The sequence below is a fragment of the Tachyglossus aculeatus genome, chromosome 25 (genome assembly GCF_015852505.1).
Source record: "Tachyglossus aculeatus isolate mTacAcu1 chromosome 25, mTacAcu1.pri, whole genome shotgun sequence".
NCBI classification, from domain to species: domain Eukaryota; kingdom Metazoa; phylum Chordata; class Mammalia; order Monotremata; family Tachyglossidae; genus Tachyglossus; species Tachyglossus aculeatus.
Genome location: NC_052090.1, coordinates 23,013,039 through 23,038,474, shown reverse-complemented (window position 1 = coordinate 23,038,474; position 25,436 = coordinate 23,013,039). Strand labels below are relative to the sequence as shown.

Sequence of the window (25,436 nt, the reverse complement as noted above, 5' to 3'; positions counted from 1 at the left end):
TGAGAAGGAACTTTCGCATCTAAGCAGCGGCTTGAATTTGGACTGAAAGCCGCTGTTCTGGAAGACCTGTGTGAGAAGACTGGGCTCCCTGCCATCTTTTGGCTTGTGAATGAAAGGACATGATCAACAACCCACCCCTCCTCCTCTTTTCCCCCCTCTTTCCCTTCCCTCTTTGCCTCTGACCCCCTCCTCCCCAGTTCTTTCTCCCCCTCTCAACTGCTAGGGCCCTTCACTGCTTCCTCTTGGGGGAAGGCTAGGAATCGACTGCTTTTTCATGAAAAGACCGTGACCCAGAAAGGCATCCAGCACGATCGGCTTGCTCACTTGAAAGAATCCTCAGCTGCATTTTCCATCATAAAGTTGTCTGAACTTCTGTTTATTAAATCAGGGCTCCAACGAGGAGGCAATCTTCCAGTTGAACAGCAAGGACGTTCGTCAACGGACTTGTGGAGTGGCTGTACTTTTTTCCTCAATAACTGCTGGCGGGACATTTCTGCATTTCTGGTCAAATAAATCAGGCTTTTCTCTGAACAACTCGGGATCATTTGAAGACTTTTCAGGAGGTGACACAGGCAAAAGTCTATGATTTAACAATTGTATCCACAGAACAATACCTATTTCGACGTACACCCGGAGTACTCAAAGATCAAGCAAACAAGGCCATTGGATATTAAAGAAATTGCCATTTTAAAAATCAAAAACACTTATTTTAGAAAATAATGATTTTAATACTAGTAGTGCAACTATAAAGTATTTCATATGAGCTTATCATTTTCTGCCATTTTTCATTTGGGATCCTAAATTTCTGGACTTCTCATTCAACACAGAACAGCTAAATAAGGGAATATCCAGTTCTCACCTTTAAGTCAAAAGTCATTATGAAAAATATTCTATCCTATGCCATTGACCTATAGAAATTATATGTTCTAATGAAACATAAAAGTTAAATGCTATAGCTCAATGAAATCAGATTTCAATATTAACTTATTTAAATTCCCACTGGCTTTTAAAAAAACACTGATAAAACAGCATTAGAGTCCCAGATCATTTTGGAAGTATAATATTCTGGTAGTTTTTATAGTGTGATTTTTTTTTAATTCCTCATTGTATTTCCACTTGCTAAGGAAAAATCACAACAGAATTCCCATCCTCATAAAAATGCTTCATCATGTACAGTCACAAACTATGATGACATTTCAAATGACAGTTGTCCAAACAGATTTAAGGATGTCATTTTTTTAAGAAGTTCCCCAACTCTTTTTAAATGTCATTAAGGGAAAAAAAGTCTGTATTGATGCTAATGGCCAGATACTTAATAAGATGAATTGCACCACACATTACCATCGAAAGTTACTTGGGACCAAGATAGAATGTATAAATAAAACCTACATACAATTTTTTTAAATCTAATTTTATCAAACCCTTTTCTTCCTCTTCTCCCACCAAATCTGTTACAGGAGTGCTTTGGTAAAAAAGTGGCTAACTTTAGCCTTCTCTCTACTTTCTCTTGCCCTCCTTTTGAAAAATATGTTCATGACCATGAAGTAACCCAGTGGCTACAAGCTGCTGGCAGGAAACACAATGACTGCGATGGTTACTGCACACAGTGAATAATCAAGACTTAACTGAAGGCAGCAATACAGCATTTCTCTTCCTATGCATATTTGGAGATCCCATTTAAAATACAAAACTGATTAGCATATTTTAGATACCAATATACAAAGTACGATATTGTACACAATAACCTAATGTACCATTTTGCTAGTATTCAAATGCATTTTCATCATGCCTACCTACCATCTATCATTTATTGACCACCTTTCGAATCAGCAGCATTGAACTTTGGGAACTTTAAGAAATACAACAGACACATCCAACACTGCCTTCAAGCAGCATCTAATCTACTCATTTAAGATTCGAAAGTGGAAAAAAAAAATCAAGAAATAGGCAAATTAACACTGACTAGTACAAATTTGAAAGAGGCTAATTAGCAGTTCAGTCAAATTAATTTTGATTAAAATAACTCATTTCATCCTTGGTACCTTATCCTATCACTGTTTCGCTCACTGTCTCAAACCCTAAATTCCTATTATTTTCTAGTTGGCATTCTTGACCAGATTCCCACAACCTACTGCTATTTTCCCCTTCGCTATTCAAGTCCTGATTTACAATCTGCTCTTTTCTTCTCAGAACTACTGTTCATATTCCCCTCACAATAGAAAGCATTTTCCTCACAGCTGGACTGTAACCTCTTTTCGATCAAGTGCCTTTTCTGAAGTTCAGAAGCCCAGGTGCAAGCAATATGAGATTTTCCCCCCAACACCATTTCCTTGACTACTCTTGTAATAATCAGTAGGAGCTTCCTGGAAACTACTTGAGATAAGTACCTCTTCCCATTCCCAATAGGAGTAGCCCAAATTCTGCAAAACTGAATCACTGGAGAAGTGGGGGTTCTGACACTTCTCATTTTCTGTTTTGGAATTAGTTATTGGCACATGAGCAGTGGCCCCAGGACTCTCTCCATTGAGTTCCACTAAGTCCATCATTTCAGCTCTCAGAGATGTAGTTATTTGTGACACTCAAGTGTTCATTTTGGCAACAAGACTTCTAATCTGAAGGAAGAAGTAATGCTGAGGGTGGGAAGAATTTCTTGCTATGAAACTCAAATGACTGAATGAATGTGAGTCACAAACCACAGATTTCTTTGAGCTGACTTTATTTAGATTAATGTCTGTCTTCCCCTCTATACTGTAAACTCATTGCGGGCAGGGAATGTTTCTGTTTTACTGTGCTCTCCCATGCACTTAGTACAGTGCTCTGCACCCAGTAAGCACCCAATAAATACAACTGACGAGCCAACACTCAAAACTATTAGTTCACCTAGCTGCATTCTAGTAATATCATTTCATTCAAATACACTTGACCAAGTCTAAATCCCCCCTGCATATTCTTTCCCAGTGCTTAACGTAGTATTCTGCACACAAAAAGCACTTAGAGAAGCAGTGTGGCTCAGTGGAAAGAGCACGGGCTTTGGAGTCAGAGGTCATGGGTTCAAATCCTAGCTTCACCAATTGTCAGCTGTGTGACTTTGGGCAAGTCACTTAACTTCTCTGTGCCTCAGATCCCTCATCTGTAAAATGGGGATTAAGACTGTGAGCCCTACGTGGGACAACCTGATCACCTTGTATCCCCCCAGCGCTTAGAACAGTGCTTTGCACATGGTAAGCGCTTAACAAATGCCATTATTATTATTATTACTAAATACTATTGATACTACTTGGCCCTTCCAATTCAATCAGTCAATCATATTTATTTGTGTACAGAGCACTATACTAAGAGCTTTGGCGAGTACAATATAACAGAGTTGATAGACACAGTCCCTTGCCCACAGTGACCTCATAGTCTAGAGGGAAAGACAGAAATTAATATATATAAATAAATTACAGTTATGTACATGAGTGCTGTACATCAGGGCAACACAGAAGGGAGTGGGAAAAGAGGAGATGAGGGCTTAATCAGGGAAGGCCTCTTGGAGGAGGTCAATCAATCAATCAGTGGCATTTATTAAGTGCTTACCACGTGCAGAGCACTGTTCTAAGTGCTTGTGAGAGTACAATACGACAGAATTAGCAAACACGGTCCCGATCCATAATGAGCTTACAGTCTGGAGAAGATGTGCCTTCAATAAGGCTTTGAAAGTTGAGAGGGTAATTGCTGGATATGAAGAGGGAGGGTGGGCAGAGGTCGGCTGCGAGATAGATGAGATCAAGGTACAGAGAGTAGGTGGGCACCAGAGTAGCGAAGTAACAGGAAAGCACTGAGGTGAGGTAGGAAGGGACAGGGTGATTGAGTGCTTTAAAGTTGATGGTGAGGAAGTTTCTGTTTTATGTGCAAGTGGATGGGTAACCGCTGGAGGTTTCTGAGGAATGGAAAAACACCGATTGGATGTTTTTGTAGAAAAATGATCCAGGCAGCTGAGGGATGTATGGACTGGAGTGGGGAGAGAAAGGAGGCAGGGAGGCTGATATAGTAATCAAGGTAGGATAGGACAAGTGCTTGGATTACATGGTCTCAATTTGGATGGTGAGGAAAGGGAGGATTTTAGTGATCATCATCATCATCAATCGTATCTATTGAGCGCTTACTATGTGCAGAACACTGTACTAAGCGCTTGGGAAGTACAAATTGGCAACATATAGAGACAGTCCCTACCCAACAGTGGGCTCACAGTCTAAATGTTGTGAAGGTGGAACTGACAGGATTTAGTGAAAGATTGAATATGTGGGTTGAATGAGAGAGTTAAGTCAAGGATAAAGCCAAGATTGTGGGTTTGTGAGATAGGAAGGTTGGTGGTACTGTGTACAGTAATGGGAAAACCAGCAGGAGGACAGGGTTTGGGTGAAAAGATAAGACAAGTCCCATTTTGGACTTGTTAAGCTTGAGGTGTCAGAGGGACATCCAAGTAGAGATATCTTTACAGCAGGAGGAAATGCAATACTGAAGAGAGGGAGAGAGATCAGGGTCGGAGATGGAGATTTGGAAATAATCCACACAGCGGTGGGAATTGAAGCCAGGGGAGCAAATGAGTTCTCTAAGGGAGTGGATGGAGAACAGAAGGGGACCCAGAACTATGTCTTAAAGGGCTCCCCAAGTTTGAAGATGGGAGGCAGAGGAGGAGCCCACAAAAGTGACTGAGAATGAGCGGCCAGAGAGAAGGGAGGAGAACCAGGAGAGGACAGTGTCAGTGAAGCTGAAGTTGGATAGGTTTTCCAGGAGAAGGGGCTGGTCAACAGTATCAAAGGTGGCTGAGAGGTTGAGAAGGATTAGGAGGGAGTAGAGACCATTGGATTTGGCAAAAAGGAGATAGGAGATAGAAAGGGCGGTTTCTGTTGACAGAAGTCTGACTGGAGTGGGTCAAGGAGAGAATTGGAAGACAGGAACTTGAGGCAGCAGATATAAGCAGCTCGCTCAAGGAGTTTGGAGAGAAATGGTAGGAGGGAGATGGGCCGATAACTGGAGGGAGCCGTGGGGTCAAGGGAGGGTGTTTATAGGGAGACGAGGGCATTTTAAAAGCAGTGGGGAAGAAGTGAATGAAGAGTGAACTGTTGAAAATGGCAGTCAGGGAGAGAAGAAGGGAGGGGGCAAGTGCTTTGATAAGGTGCGAAGAGATGGGGTCTGAAGCACAAGTGGAGAGAGTGGATTTTGAGAGAAAGCAGGAGATCTCGTCTTGAGATACTGCTGGGAAAGATGGGAGAGTTGAAGAAAGGCCAAGATATTTTCATTACTATTTAAACAATGTGAATAAAATATAATCAGTTTTAAAAATGGATACTGGAGAATAATGTGGAAATTCTCAACATCAGATATATTCTAAACTATTTTCCATTCTTTTGAAATAGAAGAAAATAAAGAACAATTGTTTCCCAAGTTATTTCAAGCAAACCCACTTCTATCAAATTTTGTTAAATGTCTAGCACTCCTCGAACTCATTGTGTTACATTCAATACTTCTGATATTAAATCGTGTTTTTATTGGATACCTTGCTCAGCCCTGAGCCAAATCGGAGTTAAGCAAGCAAAACCCTTCAGAAGATACTTCATTTTTTTCTATGTACCACAGAATATATGCTCAATCTCTATTAGGCTCTCGTAAAGAGACAGGGAGAAACTTGCCTCTTGTCAAGCAGACCGCAGAGTACAACACATGACCTCAAAAAAAAAAAAACTGCAGTTATAGTGCATGCAAGTGCAGGCTCTCTAATGGGGAAACTCCAACTTTCTATTCAACATCATGCCAGTCTCTTCAGCAGAAACTAGGCAAGGTGATGTGGTAAGGGTAGCATATGGAAAAAAACCCCCGCCAAACCTCCATAGGGGGTGCCTCAGAATACAGACATCTGTTTTACATTTGACCCTTTCTTATATCCCATAATAAAAGGGGTCAAGAGACTGTCTTTCCTTCTCTTCCCAACTGGCAGATCCCCCCATAAATAAAGTGCATTATTTGCTCACAAATTCTTTTGCAATTTACCTTTCAACAGTAGATCAAAAGCCAACGGGCTGCAAAGACCGTGAAGAAATAGTGTCCAAATATTTTAGGATGGTCTACACTAGGAAATCGCATGTCTACCTTTGTTTGTAACTTCAGAGTTGTTCTACTGCTCACTGAATTTATGCTGCTCTTCTTTCTGGTTTCCTGATAAGATGGAAATAGAATATTGCTGAAGGTACTGGTCCAATTACCAGAGTTCTTTCCACAACCCCCAAATAGAAAACTCTGTAATAGGTTATCTTTGTAATCCTTTAATTCATAAAATCATCTACAAACTAATGCCCACTTTAATTCTCATTTTTTCTAATTCTAATTGCATGCTTAATTTTTCTTGGACAATTTGCATATATATTACTGCTAGTACCCAACAGAAATGCTTCAAGAAGTCTAATGGTGGTTCACCCACAACTTGAGTTAGTTAGCAAATACTGATCCACAAAAGAAAAATGGACATACAGCTACAGCTGATGACATCAATAGGTTTTATACCAGAAACAAGATACTGTTATCAATCAATGGTATTTACTGAGCCTTTACTGTATGCAGAGCACTATACTAAGCAATTGGGAGAGTCACAAAAAACAAAAAACCAAGTTGATAGACATGTTCCCCATCCAAAAGAGGCTTACAGTCTAGAGGAAGAATGTTACTAGGAAGAGCAGTGTATTGGTACAGAGAAAAAAATATTTAACAAAATAGTAGAAATGAGATCGACAGTTGATGGTGCTTACATTATAGTTTGTAAGTTACCCAGTTGTTGAAAGGTTTCTTTAATCTTTTTCTATATCCGAATTCTTCTTAGTTTAAGACCGCATAAATAAACCTCTAAACTATAAACCATCTGACTTTAATTTCTGGCTCCCTGTCACTTTTTCAGCCATTTATGACATATGAAAGAAAGATCTAGCAGTCAGGAGTCAAAACTCTTCCATATGGTGTTAAATTTTAAGGAAACCTGTGCTTGGTTTGGAAATTTCAGATTTGTCTTATTTAGAGATCATTTTCGTCTTGGTTTCTTTGAACGGTACCTTGCCCAAAGGCTACTCCAAAAAGGCCCCAGACAAAATTGTAAATCAAGCTAGTTAGACTATGGAAAGTACAGCCTTTTAAAATTTTTGCTTCCATCAATTTTTCACTCTGAAGCACTAAGGCCATGGCCAGCTTTAGCAGTGAAGTCTCCCTAGGAAATATTTACAAGGATACAATGCCATTTGATATTTCCACTCAAGCAAATGATTTGCTACAGTTAGAATGCCCTTGGGTAAAATTCAGCCCCAAAACATAAGTTGTTGATTTGGATCCCTTTTTTTATCATCCCAGAAAACAAAGAGATTTTATTTCTCAAGCTACTTACAAAACAAGCACAACAGCTCTGGGCAGATCAAATGGGCTTCTCCAAATTTAAGACTATCATTCATAATTCCAAGGAGATGCAAAATGGAAATATATTTCCATTTTTCAATATGAAAGTAACAACATGTTACATGTGGCAGAGGGGAAAACTAAAATTTTTGATAGGGCAAGTCAACAATGTAATTTTTCAGGAAAATGGATTTGCTGCCACACAACTTCTTAAGTCTTCAATACCAAGTCCCCATGCTCTCTTCCAACTTTCTATGTCTCTTAATTCTTTCTCCAAATATCCTTTTGTTCTCAATGATCCCTCCCATGTGTTAAATCTATTCTTCTTCCTTGTTGCTCATCACTTTTGTTCCTCCTTTCCTACCACCATTCCCCTTTTCTGTTCTGTTCCCTTCCATTTTGGTTTTCCCAGGGAATCTTGTTAATTTAATTACAGAGTTCGATGCAAGAATTTCCTTAGTTATAAAACTGGCCAAAGTGACCTTTTCAAACATTTGGGCAAAGTTGGATATTGCTTATTGTGTAGACACAACCAAAGTTGGATATTGCTTATTGTGTAGACACAACCAAATTTGGTTAGGATTTTGCTGGTTCTCCCACTCTAATCAATCGTATTTATTGAACACTTACTGCATGCAGAGCACTGTACTAAGTGCTTGGGAGAGTATAATAACAGACTCACTCTCGCCCACAATGAGCTTGCAGTCTAGAGACATTTATTAATAATTAATTAGACATTAATTAATAAATGTCTCTAGATGACATTAATAAATAAATTATGGATATGTACAGAAGTGCTGTGGAGTTGAGGAAGGGGTGAATAAAGGGAGCAGATTAGGGCAACGCAGAAGGTTGTGAGAGAAAAGGAAATGAGGGCTTAATAGTGGAAGGCCTCTTACAGGATATGAGTTGAACCACCAACCTTCCTGTTTCACAAGCCCTTAACCTTGGCATTATCAATGATTCCTCCCTCTCATTCAACCCACATATTCAATCCATCACTAAATCCTGTCGGTCCCACCTTCTCAATATCGCTAAAATCCACCCTTTCCTCTCCACTCAAACTGCCTCCACGTTAATACGATCACTCATCCTATCCCACCTGGATTACTACATCACTCTCCTTGCTGAACTCCCAGGATCCTGCATCTCCCCACTCCAGTCCATACTTCACTCTGCTGCCCAGATCATTTTTCTACGAAAACTTTCAGGACACATTCCCCCACGCCTCAGAAAACATTATCCAGCCTTGGCTTCACAGACTCCATCCTCTCCTGGTTCTCCTCTTATGTCTCTGGCCATACATTCTCAGTCTCCTTCACGGGCTCTTCCTCCCCATCCCATCCCTTAACTGTAAGGGTTCCTCAAGGGTCAGTTCTTGGTCCCCTTCTGTTCTCCATCTATACTCACTCCCTTGGTGAACTCATTCACTCCCACGGCTTCAACTATCATCTCTACGCTGATGATACCCAAATCTATATTTCCTCCCCTGTTCTCTCTCTCGCCCTCCAGGCTCGTATCTCCTCCTGCCTTCAGGACACCTCCACTTGGATGTCTGTTCGCCACCTAAAACTCAACATGTCCAAGACTGAGCTCCTTAACTTCCCTCCCAAATCCTGTCCTCTCCCTGACTTTCCCGTCACTGTGGACGGCACTATCATCCTTCTCGTCTCACAAACCCGCAACCTTGGTGTCATCCTTGATTCCGCTCTCTCATTCACCCTACCCATCCAATCCATCACCAAAACCTGCCGGTTGCACCTTCACTACATCACCAAAATCCGCCCTTTCCTCTCCATCCAAACTGCTACCTTGTTGGTACAATCTCTCATCCTATCCTGACTGGATTACTGCATCAGCCTCCTTTCTGTTCTCCTATCCTCCTGTCTCTCCCCGCTTCAGTCTATACTTCATTCTGCTGTTTGGATTATCTTTCTACAGAAACGCTCTGGGCATGTCACCCCGCTCTTCAAAAATCTCCAGTTGTTGCCTATGAAACATCGCATGAAGCAAAAACTCCTCACTATTGGCTTCAAAGCTCTCCATTGCCTTGCCCTCTCCTACCTCACCTCCCTTCTTTCCTTCTACAGCCCAGCCCTCACACTCCACTCCTCTGCCACTAACCTCATTACTATGCCTCGTTTTCGCCTGTCCCGCTGTTGACCCCTGGACCACGTCCTACCTCTGGCCTGGAATGCCCTTCCTCCACACATCCACCAGACAAACTCTCTTCCTCCCTTCAAAGCCCTACTGAGAGCTCACCTCCTCCAGGAGGTCTTCCCAGACTGAGCCCCCCCTTTTCCTCTCCTCCTCCTCCCCATCGCCCCCACTCCCTACCTCTGCCCTACTCCCTTTCCCTCCCCGCAGCACTTTTGTTTATTTGTACATATTTATTACTCTATTTTATTAATATGTATCCATAATTCTATTTATCTACTTTGATGGTATTGACACTGCCTACTTGTTTTGTTGTCTGTCTCCCCCTTCTATATTGTGAGCCTTTGGTTGGGTAGGGATTGTCTCTGTTGTCGATGTACTTTTCAAGTGCTTAGTACAGTGCTCTGCACACAGTAAGTGCTTAATAAAAACGATCGAATGAATGAATGAATGAATGAAATGAAGGCTTAGTCGGGGAAGAGCTCTTGGACATATGATTCTAATATTGGCTTTGAAGGTGGGGAGAGTGGTGATTTATCATATATGAAGGGGGAAGGAGTTCCAAGCCAGAGCAAAGATGTGGGCAAGGGTTTGGCTGAGAGACAGACAAGATAGAGATACATGATGATGACGACGATCATTAATATTATTAACTAAATGAATCTCTCTCTCCTGATCCCCCTTTTATCCAACAGCATCACTGGGCTGCCTATGGTAGAGGCATTCTGTCTAGCATTGCACAGATCCTCATGAGCCATCCCCAAAGCAGATACTACAGTATTTTCATCCATCTCATGCTCATAAATCGAGTTTGGCACTCACTTCTGCTTTACCAATCAATCAATCAATCGAGGACTCCACTATTTAGCCCATTAATCAACCAAATGTATTGAGTGTTTACTGTGTGCAGTGAACTGTACTAAGCATTTGAGAGAGTACGATATAAAAGAGTTGGTAGATACATTCCCTGTTCACAACAAATTTACAATCTAGAGGGGGGATATTCCATTACCATGGAATATCTAAAGATAGGTAGCTGGAAATGGGAAAGGTGTCACAGCTGATTGAAACGATTGTTAGGAAAAGTTTCAGAAGGCTTAACATAAAATAAATCCGATCCTTCACCATTTGAACAACGTCTTTTTAATTAGCATTATTAGTATTTACTGAACAGCTAATATATTCTAGGTGCTGAATTAGGCTATGAGATTAACGTGCCTGCTAAAAAAATAAAGCTGTATTAAATTGACACACTAGTATTTCACTGGGAGAAACGAGAATGTGTTAAAATTTAATACATTCATGTAATCAATGACTAGAATTCAAAACTCCTTTCAAGCAAATTGGCAGTGACATTCCCTTAATTGCTAACTGGCCCCAGTAGAGACTGAAGAGTAAAATGAGACCCAAACTGTTAGCCCAAAATTGAAAGAAAGAGTAGGGAAAGGATTTTCACTAGCTTTTATCCTTAAGGGAAATTCTCTTCAGTTGGTTTTCCCAAAGAGGGCCACAGATAGGGTGCAATCAGAAGAATGTTATAAAGGCAGAGTAACACAACAGAGCAAAGTGCCAAAGACTTGTACAGAATGGACTTTGAGCCCATTTCCAACAAATTAAAAGGTTCATTATTGTTCAGCCTGAAAATGTAAGCTCCCTGAGGTCAAAGGAGCCTATTATAAGCTCCACAGCACTTAAAACACTAGTTTCTCAATAAATACTATCAATTGATTGATTCTGATTTGGGGATAAAAAGTTGTAAACTTGGTTATGGCAAAACCAATTTTTTTTGTTTTCAGTCAGGATGTATTAAGAAACATTAAGGGTTTGGATCAGGCACCAAGCAGTTACACAGATGATGATGATGATAATAATAATAATAATAATAATAATAATAATAATAATAATAGTATTTATTAAGCGCTTAATATTTGCAAAGCACTGTTCTAAGCGCTGGGGAGGTTACAAGGTAATGAGGTTGTCCCACAGGGGGCTCACAGTATTAATCCCCATTTTACAGATGAGGTAACTGAGGCACAGAGAAGTTAAGTGACTTGCCCAAAATCACACAGCTGACATACGGCAGCTTTGGACCTCTGACTCCAAAGCCCATGCTCTCTTCACTCAGCCACACTGCTTCTCAATTATCCCTGTCAGCAGTATCATCTTCAAACTCAAATATTTATTTTTATGGGGGGAGTAAATGTGTTATTACTTGAATTGCCCTTATGCAACCAACTGATAAGTGTAAATTAAGATTTCTCTGCAAGATTTCAGAGTACCAAATTATTTACCTTAAGGAAATCAAACATTAAGTTCCTCGGCACTGTGACTCTCGAGAATTGTTTCTGCTCCGAATAGGAATTGTGGTAAATCATTTTAATGGCTGTTAATCCAAATTAAATTATCTACCAGTACCTCATCGAGATCTTAGCCATTTACAACTAAACTTTTTAAGGGTCTACGCTAGCACCTGAATCGTTTCATTTTAATTCAACAACTGCAGTTTCTTAGACAAAGACAGTGGAGGTATTTTTGCACTAAGATTCACATGTCCAGAATTTCTGGAGAATCCCAAAATTTATTTGTGCAATGGGAAAAAAAAAGGCTTTGGTCCAATCATAACCAAAAAAAAAAAAAACCAAATTAAACGCCGCAAAACAGCAAAAATCCATTTGCTTTGACTTGCTATTTCTAACCCAATCTTTCACATACTATTCTGCAAAAAGGCAACTAACAGATCTGCCATATTTATAACAATTATTTATTAAGTGCTGCCCTGCCAAACACTGTACTAAATGCTGGGATACCTCCCAGATGATCAGCTTGGACAAAATCCTTAACCCAGCCAAGGTTCACAGAGCAAAGGACAGGGAGAGGCGGCATCTCAACCCATTTTACAGATGAGAGATATGTTCAATTGCAATAGGCGTTAATCGCTCTACCAAATTAGTCCATATCCTTCCAAGGGTGTGGAAGGGAAATGCTTAGGCCAAGGTAAACTTGGCAGCATTATCCTGAAGTGAGAAAGCCTTGAAAATAGCAATGGCAGTAACCTTCAATAGCACTATTCCCGAAAAAGCACCAAAAAAAACCAAAACAGAGTTTTAATAAGGGATTGCTACGTTCTGTTTGGCTCCACCTATTTTCCCTTTCAGTCATCTCACATTGTATGCCTCCATTCAGGTCTGACTGAGCAAAAAAAGTCTGGTTGACTCAGAGCAAACCATCACCTCTAGTGCCAAAACTGCTGTGTGGCCTTGGGCAAGTCACTTAACTTCTCTGTGCCTCAGTTACCTCATCTGCAAAATGGGGATTAGGAATGTGAGCCCCATGTGAGACGGACTGCGTCCAACCTGATTTGCTTGTATCCAGCACCTGGTACAGTGCGTGGTACATAGTAAGCGCTTAACAAATACCACAATTATTATTATCATTATCATTAACTCGAGCACAGTACCAACTGGAGGGAGATATACCTCTCTCCTTTTGTTCACTGGGCTAAGCAATGCTCACGATGAAGAGCAAGGAGACAGAGAAAGCTGTGTTACCACATTTTCATGGATACACTGTGCAAGTGATTCCCACTATGCCATACGTCTATGGATGCAATCTCACCAACAGCAGTGTCATGTTTCTAACCAAAGGACACACTTCATTATGTGTATATTCTTCAGAAGACATTAAATATCAGAGTTCTAAACCGGTTTAGAGCAGCCTGGCACTCTGTTTTAAACATAAATGGATTTCCTCAGAATTGAGTATTCATTTCTCCTTATTCTGTGGATATAATCGGGCAAGTCTCCTTTTTGCCAAATATTTTGAGAGCTGAATAGACTGTAGCGCCCTTGTCATCCAAACTGTAGGCTCACCCACCAACTCCACTAAAACATTTCAAATGTTAGACAGACGGACAGGATCTGGGTCAATGTTAGTGGGTAGATAACAAAGGCAAGAAGAAAAAGAAACAACCACAGAGCAGCAATAAACTCTTGATTCGAAATTCCCTAAAAATAACCCTCAAAGTGGAAATAGACACATGCAAAGTATATGCAAATCCTTTGAACAATTCGTTGTGGCCTTAGGGAAGAGGCGAGAATTGAGGGCAGATGGGTTGGAGGCTCATCAGGGAGGCTTCTGAGCTGCACTGTGGGACCACCCACAGGGTGGGAAGGTGGGGCTGAGCTGCCTAGACACTGCCCCCGCACACGCACACTGTCTGGTGTGTTAAAACCAAATTCTGTCTCCTTCCCGATACCTCCAGGTCCACTGCTGTGCTATCAATATTGGACTGAGTTCCATAGTTCCAGCTGCCCTGGCTGATCCCCCATAGCAAGGGGAAGGGTTTGTACAAATTAAAGATCCCCACCCCATCCCCATGGTCATTACGGGATACCTGGTGGATTGCTAAATATACCACCAATAAACACTGTAGAGCTCAAGGTGGCAGGAAGCTGGTTTGGGGTGGGAAAGAAGATAGGCTCTCAAGACCCCAACAACTGGGGAAGCCAGCAGGTAAATGGAGCCATCCTTGCTCTCCTTTGATTCTTTCCCTTCCTGGTCCTCTCTCCAGGTCCCCTACAAGGAACTAGCATTTGGATGGCGACCATAAGAACGTGAGCAATGGTCTGCTTGGTTCAGACTTTTGTCTCTAACAGGGGCGATCAATCGAGGCAACAGGATGCACGGAAGAACCGTGTCACGTTTGCCCTCCTTGACATCCACCTTCAGGATCACGGATCCGCTAGCTGACATTCTTAACTTTTCCCTCAAGAGATCCATTATGGACCTCTCCTTGCCTCCAAATCAATCAGTGGCATTTATTGAGCGTTTACCGTGTGCAGAGCACTGTACTCCGTGCTTGGGAAAATCAAATACAACAGAGTTGGTAAGATACATTCTCAGCCTACAATGAGTTTGCGGTCCAGAGGACAGTAGAGTCCACATTTCCAAAGAGAGCAATGGGTGCATTTTCCCAGACTAGCTTTCCTGTCTGTCTCTGCAGGAGGTTGGTGAGGCTGATTGCTGAAAAAAAAGTACAATGTCAGGCTCCACTTCAATCATTTTAAATTGTTTCCATCAGATATATGGAAGCATGAAAACAGATTAAGACTTTAAGACTATTGTGTGTTTTTTCCCTCATAATTAATCCCGTGTTGTTGAAAGTTTCTTGATCATTGCACTATTTCTCTGTATAAATGACTGTCACTTTATTGTTGGAATTTTTTTGTGTCAAAATGTTGAATCCCGCATTTGGGTCGCAATCACATGAGATCCAGAAATAAGGACATAATCCTCATCAGGCTCTCATGTACTGACAACCAGACAAGTAAACAAATCACTTTACACTTTGTTTTTAAAACATTCAGGAAGCTCTGATTCCTCCTTCTCCATCAGTGAGCACTTCAATTAAATCACTAAACAAGTTGCAATAAATAAATATTTAAAAGCTAAAAACAACAGCAAAGAGAACTACTCAGCACCCCAGGGGCATTAAAAGAAAAGGAGCTGTGAGAAAAATAACCAGAGATACTTCCTTTCAATGCTGCCAATTACTGTAAACAATTTCAGACAACAGGGAAGACATTCTCTTTAACTCCTTGTCTCTTGATTTTGGAACATGTCAATTCACTTGTGTCCCAAGGAAAGAGCTCTGTACACATGAACTGAATCCACAAATTGTTCCAGTTTGCCTTTACAGCTCTCCAGGTAACTTTACTGGTTTCTTTACCATAATAATAATAATAATAATAATAATAATAATAATAATTATCTGTCCGCACAGCTCTGCAGACAGGTGCCAGAGCTGGGATTAGAACCCATGTCCTTCTGATTTCCAGGTCTGTGCTCTATCCACTCTAGTGAATTAAAACATGGACTGAAACTGAGACTGTGCATTACTCTCTATCAGGGAGTGATTTGCCATTTGGGAGCTGATATGTAAAATATGGATATTATTAAAGGTACCGAGTATCATTTTTCTAGAAGAACAGACAAGGTTGTACCCCTGCACTGAATCAAATGAGTTCCAATCTCCAGGGTTTTCAAGGCAGTGAACTTCAGTTCTGTGGGGCTGTACCAGGAACAACTACAAAGAAGTGATTTAATTGTGCAACCTTGAAAAACTGAATTTTTGTGTCCTGCAGAATGTAATTCATGCTCAGTTTATATTATATCCAAAGGAAAGGCAGGACTCTCCAACTACGAAGAGGTTCAAAGCACAGTCAGATTTAACCTAATCTAACCAGCCACAGAGACAGCAAGGAAGCTACTCAATCAATAAATCGTATTTATTGAGCTCTTACTCTGTGCAGGGCACTATACTACGCACTTGGGAGACTACAACACAACAATATAACACACGAGTTTATAGGCTACTCCAGTATCATTTTGTTACGGCCTTGACCACAAAGAACAAATTATATTTTTGAACTTCTCAAGTAAGTAATCCAACCTACTTTAAGATGAACTGTGTGCTTTGGAACAATTGTTCGTTTTGGCTAGTGGGGACATAATAAAGCTGATCCTACTGAGATTTTATCAGGATCAATGCCACAGGTGGTGTTCAAGTAACCAGGTTTGAGAAAGAATGGAGAAGGAATCCCAGGTTTTTCCTTACTTTGGAACAATCTAGGCGGACAAGTCAACAACGGCAAAACCAGAAGTGAATGGAAAAGATTTTGACTTTCTATGGTAATTGTGTTTGCACTTCCTCTTGACTTTTAATGATGTACTAGCAATAGAATGGGCTCTTTAAAGAGGAAAGGAAAAGGAAATCACAAAAGCTTATCAAAAAAATACAGCCCGCTAAATCCCTTCCCTTCTATCTTTTTTTAATGCAACGCAAGCATGCTGAGGTTATTCATTAAACTAGTCTCAAGTTGTTCATGATGGCCTTAATACATATACTTCCCCTAAAAGCCTGCATCCACCACCACATAACACTGCTTTAGAGTCTTCTGTGGAATGTGGAAGGCTTAGAGGTAGCAACTTTTAAAGTCCAAACTCCCCCTGTCAACAACATGGAAGCAGTGTGGTCTTTTGGATAGAGCACGGGCCTGGAAGACAGGACCTGGGCCCTAATCCCAGTTCCGCCGTGAGTCTGCTGAGTGACCGGGGGCAAGTCACTTTACTTCTCTGTGCCTCCGTCGCCTCATCTGTAAAATGGGGATTAAGACCCATGAGCCCAGTGTGGGACAGGGATTTTTCCCAACCTGATTACCTTGTATATACCACAGTGCTTAGCAGAGGGCCCGGCATATAGTAAGCACTTAAATACCATTTTTATCATTACGGAAAAGCACAGAGCCTAGAAGCCAGGTCCCAAAATTACTGAGGAATAAGAGAATGCTTTCCATAGTCCTTAAGTGACCTCCTTTTCCCTCACAAGCTATGACAGGGACTCAGAGTGACATATGATGGTCTGGCAAAGGAAACTGCACCCAGCTGTTCATCATCTTCAAGGAGATGCTAAATTGGCCATTTGAGGTGACATTGAAGTAGAGAAAAGTGGAGAAAGAGAGTCACATTTTCCAACCCCAACCACCAAAAAAAAGGGGAAATAAGCAAAATATGTTACTCTTCATCTCAGCACTGGAACAATTGTATATCGGAGACAGATAGGTGTTGTTTGGCTCTCTCGGCTGGATGGTTAGGTGTAGAAGTGAGCCACAATCTAGACAATAGAAGTAGTGTCTACCACATAGGCTTAAATAGCCTGCCATGTCTATCCTGCTTTCAAGGCAGACCTTTAAAACTGCCTACAGGCAACTATCTTAATTGGTCGACAGTAAAGATTTCATGGTGCTGTTGACCCTCATATATCCCTACCCCTTTTTCTTCCTCTCAAATCTAGTCACCACTTCATCTAGCTTTAACAACCACCTGGCCAAAGGAGTTCTTCGGCCAGATATTAACAAAGTGGTTTCATCTGCTTTAATTTCTACCAGAAGCAAAACTGTCAGGAGATGAAATAGTAAATAACAAAATATTGGGATAAAAATAAACTCCTTTTCTCAAGGTAGCAAAGAGGAAGGGGGAAATTCTACAGTACTTTCACTGGATACTTTCAAATGTTTTTCTATTTTATAGGACCTACCAGTCTCATTAAAGTCACTGCTTTGACAAGTGACCAATAAATACTGTGTGCTATTTACTTGCAAATTCTTCTTCACCTATACTTTAATCTGTCAATTCACTGTTAATTTGACAGGAATCAGAACTTTCCTTCTGACTGTGCATGTTAAGATTAACAAATTACCAAGATAAAAGTAATTTTAAAAGTTTTCGGAATAAAATTACCTTAAAAGAGATGAATCTTAATACAAACCATTCGTGATTAATTTGGTTGGTTTTTATCTGATCCACATATCTTCCAGATTTGTAGAGTCTATTTCTTACAGATATAAATAGTAAACCCAAGGAGAGAAACATAGAAACAATTTCAAAGATGTCCCCCCGATGGTATTTACTGAGCACTTTCACTGCGCAGAGCACCGTATTAAGTGCTTGGAAAGTACAGAATAGAGTTGGTAGACACAATCCCTGTCCATGAGGAGCTTACAGTCCACAGTGTTTCCTGTGTGAAAAGTTGTGGGTCTTGGTAGCCGACCTTCCTCCTGCTCCTCCACCCACCACCTCGTCTCACTTCCGTCAATTGTCTCCTCTCCCTATTTTTCTCATGCTAGGCTTTGGATGTTGCCCTTCCAATCCTGGTACAATGCAAAGATTTTAGAGTAAAATGCTTCTGGGAAAGAAGCAAAGACTAGTGTTTAAATCAGTATGGCTATAGCTTTCAGAGAAATCTGCAGGCTCGACCAACTCTAGCTAGGATATGTGGATTCTATACTTGTCCAGTGAGAACATTTCCCACTTCTCCATTTCAAAAGTTATAAACGCTCGATCGTAATGAACATCTCATCTGTATTTCTCTCTTTGGCAAGTGTAATTGACACATCCGAAATACCAAATTGTTGTTAACCTTTTCAAGGTTGGATTCTTGCTGTGATTAATCAACCCTGTTTGATTGCTTCCTCGGTGCAGCGCTCTTCTAAGTGCTTGGGAGAGATTGACAGGTAACATTTTTATTATTATTACAGTAGAGTTATTAAACCTGTTCCCTGTCCTTGAGGCGTTTACAATCTACTGAGGGAATCAGACCTAAAACAAGAGAGCAACAGAGGTTTAAAAATATTTACCTAAATTTTGCAGGGGGAACTAGGATTAGTACCCAATTGCTTAAAGGACCCAAAAGCCCTAGCATGGCAGCAGTAGGGAAAACGTAAAGATGAAAGAAGATGAGAGAATAGTCGGGGAAGTCCTGGAGGAGATGTGATTTCAGAAGGGCCTTGAAGAAGGGGAGAGTAGGGTTCACATAGTCTGAACTTGTAATTTGGTGGCTAAATGGGTTGATGCTTAAGTCAGTATTTGCCTAACTGTGATGTCAGAAACTCAGTTCCATTTACCGAAAACCTTTCACCGTAACATAAGAGAAAAAGAATAGGGAGATGCCTGTGAGCCCACTGTTGGGTAGGGACTGTCTCTATATGTTGCCAACTTGTACTTCCCAAGCGCTTAGTACAGTGCTCTGCACATAGTAAGTGCTCAATAAATACGATTGATGATGATGATGATGGTGGTCAGGGTGGATGATGACAGGGTTGCGGGGAGGATTCCTCATTTCAACCCACTGGATGAGAGAGGAAAAACTACGAGTCAGTCAATCATATTTATTGAGCATTTACTGTGTGCAGAGCATTGCATTAAGCGATTGAGAAAGTACAACAATAAACAGCTACATTCCCTGCCCACAACAAGCTTACATCTAGAGTCATACACTTACGTACCCTCCTACTCTCTCCTTAGGGCAATCCAAGGCTCCGTTTTCCACTAGGACACCAAGAATGGAGCAGGGGGTTTGCTAGCAAAATCAACCGATCAAATCAATGGTATTTATAGAGTGCTTACTATGTGCATAGCACCATAGTATGCCCTTGGGACAGTATAATACAAGAGTTGGCAGGTACCTTCCCTGCCCAAAAGAATCTTACAGTCAAAAAGGGCAGAAAGACATTAATATAAATTACAGATGTGCATGCCAGTGCTGTGGGGGTCGGGTGAGTATCAGATGCTTAAAGGGTTCAGATCCAAACATAAGGGCAAAGTGAGCCACATTTCGTGCAACAAATTGACTTACTGCTTTGAAAGGTATGTTCACTATTCATTTCTTCAAACCTGGTAACTCATTCTCCACTTAGTGTTCTTCACAGAGTGATTGTGGGGTTCTAAAACTAACCAGATTCTTAAAAGTCAAAACGATTTTCTCACTGTCTAGAGGGTACAAGTTTTAAAGTGGGTCAAATTTTGGGGATGGAATTTTTTTTTAATTAAGCCTTGACAATGACCTTTTTTGGCCAAAATACCACGGGCTGCTGCTACATGGAAGCACAGTGCATTTTTACACATCATCAGTTATTTCCTCAAATATTCACAATTCAAAGGAATGTTTTTCAAACGGTCCCAGTGATGTCGATTTTAGTTCACAAAATCCAATGCCAAACTGCATGACCAACTGGAGTGGGAGACTGTGCCTTCCTTCGTGCCTTATTCTACCCTGATAATAAGCAGAGAGTTCTCAGATCCCCTAAAGCTGAGCAGGAAGTTTGCTGTTTGAAATATTTCCCCTCAGACATGAAGGAATCGGGAGAGGAGAACAGTCAGAAGTCTTTGAGCAGCAAGCAGGCACAGTTCAAAATGAAGCAGATGACTTGAGATTTGCTTCCAGTTAAGGCTCCTCGGCTCCTGATGACCGAAGGGGTTGATCCTTAACCAATATTTGCCTGGCTGTTACCGAAGGCTAACAGATTTTCTTGTTCTTTGTCTTTCCAACTGTGGATCGCAAAATCCTGACTTTCCCCAAGTTCCTTTCATTTAAAAAAGCTGCACTTTTGGGAAAAGCACATCCTGAATGAGGTTTAAACCATGAAACAACATGCAGGTCTCTCCCAAGTAGTTTTTGTGAGTTTTTGAAGTTAGTCTGAGTTTTGCTTTCACACAGTCGCTGTACTCTCTGTGAATGCAGATGCCACAAATATACTCCACAGGGAAAAAGAGAGGGTCTTGAGGAGGGGGCAAGCTGTGCATGTGGCTTTAATATCCAACAGCTGCTGCAGATCAAAACCCCCTTGGCTCTTTCAGTTACCCCCCACCAGAAAAGTCTGTTATAAGGATCGTTATAAATAAAGGGAATGCCTGCCCTGGAATCCAATTCATGATCTCCAGTCACAGACCCTTAAGGAAATGTACAGAACAAAGTAGTTAGGCTCGTGAAAGAACTCATGTTATGGGAAAAGTCATGCCGTAGTAGCCATCGAGTTGATGGAATCGATGGTAAGGGGGGGGATGGTTTGAAGATACAAACGTGACTGACATTTTTTGATACAAATGCTTATATTACTGTTAATCATTGTTTAAATCCATTACATACGCCCGCTTTGGCCATTCCGCATTTTGGCTAGAATCCCACAAGAGAATTAAGGATCATTGCGAATGACAAGAGCCCATCTGGAGGCAGAGCAATGAGGTGTCAAAAGAAGCGATCGTGCATACGCACGCAATGCTGGACATGGGGAATGTTGAGTGCAATTTTTTTTTTAAATGACTGGTTCTACAAGAATTTAACCTCTGGGTTACAGAAGAACTGGATAAGCTGTAAAGTTGAAAATATACCAAGAGACACAAAGTGCTGCGCGGTACAGACAATAAGACAGAGGCTAGGAAGGTTAGAGTGTAAGCTCCTTATAGGCACAGATAGCACCTCCGACTATCATATTGTACTTTCCCAAACAGTACAACGCCCTCCACACTTTAAGTGCTCAATAAATACCACTGACTAACAACAGCATCACACCTTGATTAGCACCAGGCAAATGTGGCCAACTACTTCTTCCTATATCAAATCTCCTCGAACCATCTTGTGGATCGTTATATACCCAGGACAACTTGTACTTTGGGAAGAATGTCCCCAAATGCTTCTATCACATCAGATCCAACGAAAACCCGTGTTACAAAAGAACCAGCTGTACCCTGAATGAACCTATGAAGTTCACTTCCAAACTAGATGAGGAATTTGAGCAAACGCCAGCTCAAATTGTTGGGAACAGTGTTGGGAAAGGATGGAGTGGGGGAGGCAAAACCGATTATCTAACCAACCTATCTTGTATCTACCCCAGTGCTTAGAACAGTGCCTGAAACGTAGTAAGCGCTTAACAAGTACCATCAATATTATTATTATTAACAAGTCCCTGTCAGAGGGGTAGAGGAGAATCTGGAATCGCATGCATTATGGGCATAGAATGTGTCTACCAACTCTGTTGTACTGTAGTCTCTCATGTGCTTAGTACAGTGCTCTGTACATAATAGTAATAATAATGGTATTTTTTAAACGCTTACTATGTGCCAAGCACTGCACTAAGCACTGGGGTGATACAAGCAAATCAGGTTGTCCCACGTGGGGCTCCCAGTCTTAATCCCCATTTTACAGATGAGAGAACTGAGGCCCAGAGAAGTTACTTTTAGACTGTGAGCCCACTGTTGGGTAGGGACTGTCTCTATATGTTGCCAATTTGTACTTCCCAAGCGCTTAGTACAGTGCTCTGCACACAGGAAGCGCTCAATAAATATGACTGATGACTTGCCCAAAGTCACACAGCTGAAAAAAGGGCAGAGCCAGAATTAGAACACACGATCTCTAAGCGCTTAATACATATGAGGTAACTGAGGCTCAGAGAAGTATAGTTAATGCTCAATAAGTACCATTGATTGATTGATTGATTCACTGACGGCCCCCATGGGAGAAATCAGGTTTGGAAAGGGAAGCAGCATGGCCTGGTAGCAAGAACACGCGCTTGGGAATCAGAGGACGTGGGTTCTAATCCCGGCTCCGACACTTGTCTGCCATGTGACCCTGGGCAAGTCACTAAACCTCTCTGGGCCTCATTTACTCAATCAATCGTATTTATTGAGCGCTTACTGTGTGCAGAGCACTGTACTAAGCGCTTGGGAAGTACAAGGCTCCATCTGTAAAATGGGGATTACGACTGTCAGCCTCACGTGGGACAACCTGATTACTTCATGTCTATCCCGGTGCTTAGAAAGTGCTTGGCGCATAGTAATAATAATAATGATGGCATTTGTTAAGCGCTTACTACGTGCAAAGCACTGTTCTAAGCGATGGGGGGGATACAGTGTGATCAAGTTGTCCCACGTGGGGCTCACAGTCTTAATCCCCATTTTTACAGATGAGGTAACAGGCTCAGAGAAGTTAAGTGACTTGCCCAAGCTCACACAGCAGACTTGTGGTGGAGCCAGGATTCGAACCCATGACCTCTGACTCCAAAGCCCGTGCTCTTTCCACTGAGCCACGAATGCTTAACAAATATCCTTATTATTAATAATTATTTATTAATTCGTTAATTATTATTAATAATAATAATAAATGATTAATAATAGCTTGGCACATAGTACGTGCTTAACAAATACCACCATTATTAACTAATAATAGCTATGATTTGCTATGTTTTGCTTTAGTTTTGTTGCCTGTCTCCCCCTTCTAGACTGTGAGCCCGTCGTTGGGTCGGGACCGTCTCTACGTGTCGCCGATTTGTACTTTCCCAAGCGCTTAGTACAGTGCTCCGCATACAGGAAGCGCTCAATAAATACTTCTGAATGAATGAATGAACTAGAGGTAGGATGGGTGGAACCCCTGGACCCTCTCTGGAGAAAAGCGGGCCAGGCGCTGGGCTCTCTGGATAATAATAGTAATGATGGTATTTGTTAGGCGCTTACTAAGTGCAAAGCACTGTTCTAAGCGCTGGGGGGGATATAATAATAATAATAGTAATTATGGTATTTGTTAGGCGCTTACTAAGTGCAAAGCACTGTTCTAAGCGCTGGGAGGGATACAATGTGATCATCATCAATCGTATTTATTGAGCGCTTACTAAGTGCAGAGACTTTTAGACTGTGAGCCCACTGTTGGGTAGGGACTGTCTCTATATGTTGTCAATTTGTGCTTCCCAAGCGCTTAGTACAGTGCTCTGCATACAGGAAGCGCTCAATAAATACTTCTGAATGAATCAATGAACTAGAGGTAGGATGGGTGGAACCCCTGGACCCTCTCTGGAGAAAAGCGGGCCAGGCGCTGGGCTCTCTGGATAATAATAGTAATGATGGTATTTGTTAGGCGCTTACTAAGTGCAAAGCACTGTTCTAAGCGCTGGGGGGGGATATAATAATAATAATAGTAATGATGGTATTTGTTAGGCGCTTACTCAGTGCAAAGCACTGTTCTAAGCGCTGGGGGGATACAATGTGATCATCATCATCATCATCAATCGTATTTATTGAGCGCTTACTATGTGCAGAGCACTGTACTAAGCGCTTGGGAAGTACAAATTGGCAACATATAGAGACAGTCCCTACCCAACAGTGGGCTCACAGTCTAAAATCGTATTTATTGAGCGCTTACTATGTGCAGAGCCTTTTAGACTGCGAGCCCACTGTTGGGCAGGGCCCGTCTCTATATGTTGTCAATTTGTGCTTCCCAAGCGCTTAGTCCAGTGCTCTGCCCACAGTAAGCGCTCAATAAATACGATTGATGATGAGGATGATGCAGAGCACCGTACTAAGCGCCTGGGAAGCACAAATTGGCAACACACAGAGACAGCCCACAGTTGGCTCACAGTTGTCCCACGTGGGGCTCGCGGTCTTCATCCCCATTTTACAGATGAGGGAACTGAGGCTCAGAGAAGTGACTTGCCCAAGGTCACACGGCAGACTTGTGGCGGAGGCGGGACTCGAACCCGTGACCTCTGGCTCCAAATAATAATAATGATGGCATTTGTTAAGCGCTTTCTATGTGCAAAGCACCGTTCTAAGCGCTGGGGAGGTTACAAGGCGATCAGGTGGTCCCACGGGGGGCTTCCAGTCTTTATTCCCATTTTCCAGATGAGGGAACTGAGGCCTAGAGAAGTGAAGCGACTTGCCCAAAGTCACCCAGCTGACAGTTGGCGGAGGCGGGATTTGAACCCGCGACCTCTGGCTCCAAAGCCCGGGGTGTTTCCGCTGAGCCACGGGGCGATGGCTCCAGCGCTTAGAGCAGTGCTTGGCACATGCTAAGGGCTTAACGAATGCCATCATCATCCTCCTCATCATCCTCCTCCTCATCACTCACAGAGACGAGGAAGTCCAGGGTTCCCACGTAGTCCCTCTCGGTCTTGAGGAGCTCGCTGAGGACGCACACCCGGAGCCGCAGCTGCTTCTCCAGCTCCTTCCCGCCGCCGCCGCCCTCCTCCGTCATGGTGCCGGGGAGACGCCCCCGGCCGCCTTACATACTGGGCGGCGGACACCGGTCCTCGGCTACCGCCAAGAAGTACCGGTCCTGAGGTACCGGTCCTGTGGTAGCGGCCCTGAGGTACCGCCCGGAAGTACCGGTCCTGAGGTACTGCCAAGAAGTACCGGTCCTGAGGTACCGGTCTCTTGTCCTGAGGTACCGGTCCTGAGGTACCGGTCCTGAGGTACCGGACGTGAGGTACTGGTCCTGAGGTACCGGTCCTGTGGTACTGGTCCTGAGGTACCGGTCCTGTGGTGGCGGCCCTGAGGTACCGGTCCTGTGGTGGCGGCCCTGAGGTACCGCCCGGAAGTACCGGTCCTGGGGTACCGCCAAGAAGAAGTACTGGTTCTGAGGTACCAGTCTCTTGTCCTGAGGTACCGGTCCTGTGGTGGCGGCCCTGAGGTACCGCCCGGAAGTACCGGTCCTGGGGTACCGCCAAGAAGAAGTACTGGTTCTGAGGTACCAGTCTCTTGTCCTG

At 42.3% G+C, this 25,436-nt stretch overlaps 1 protein-coding gene across 2 annotated transcripts in view; it reads right to left on the bottom strand.

The window, feature by feature from the left end:
* PREX2 (phosphatidylinositol-3,4,5-trisphosphate dependent Rac exchange factor 2) overlaps positions 1–24,994 on the bottom strand; it is a 212,528-nt gene extending 187,534 nt beyond the window's left edge. For both annotated transcript variants that reach the window (XM_038766581.1, XM_038766580.1), the window contains exon 1: positions 24,800–24,994. In XM_038766581.1, the coding sequence (XP_038622509.1) occupies positions 24,800–24,925 (126 nt within the window). In that variant the 5' untranslated portion in view covers positions 24,926–24,994. The remainder of the gene's footprint in view (positions 1–24,799) is intronic.
* Between the last annotated feature and the right edge of the window lie 442 nt (positions 24,995–25,436).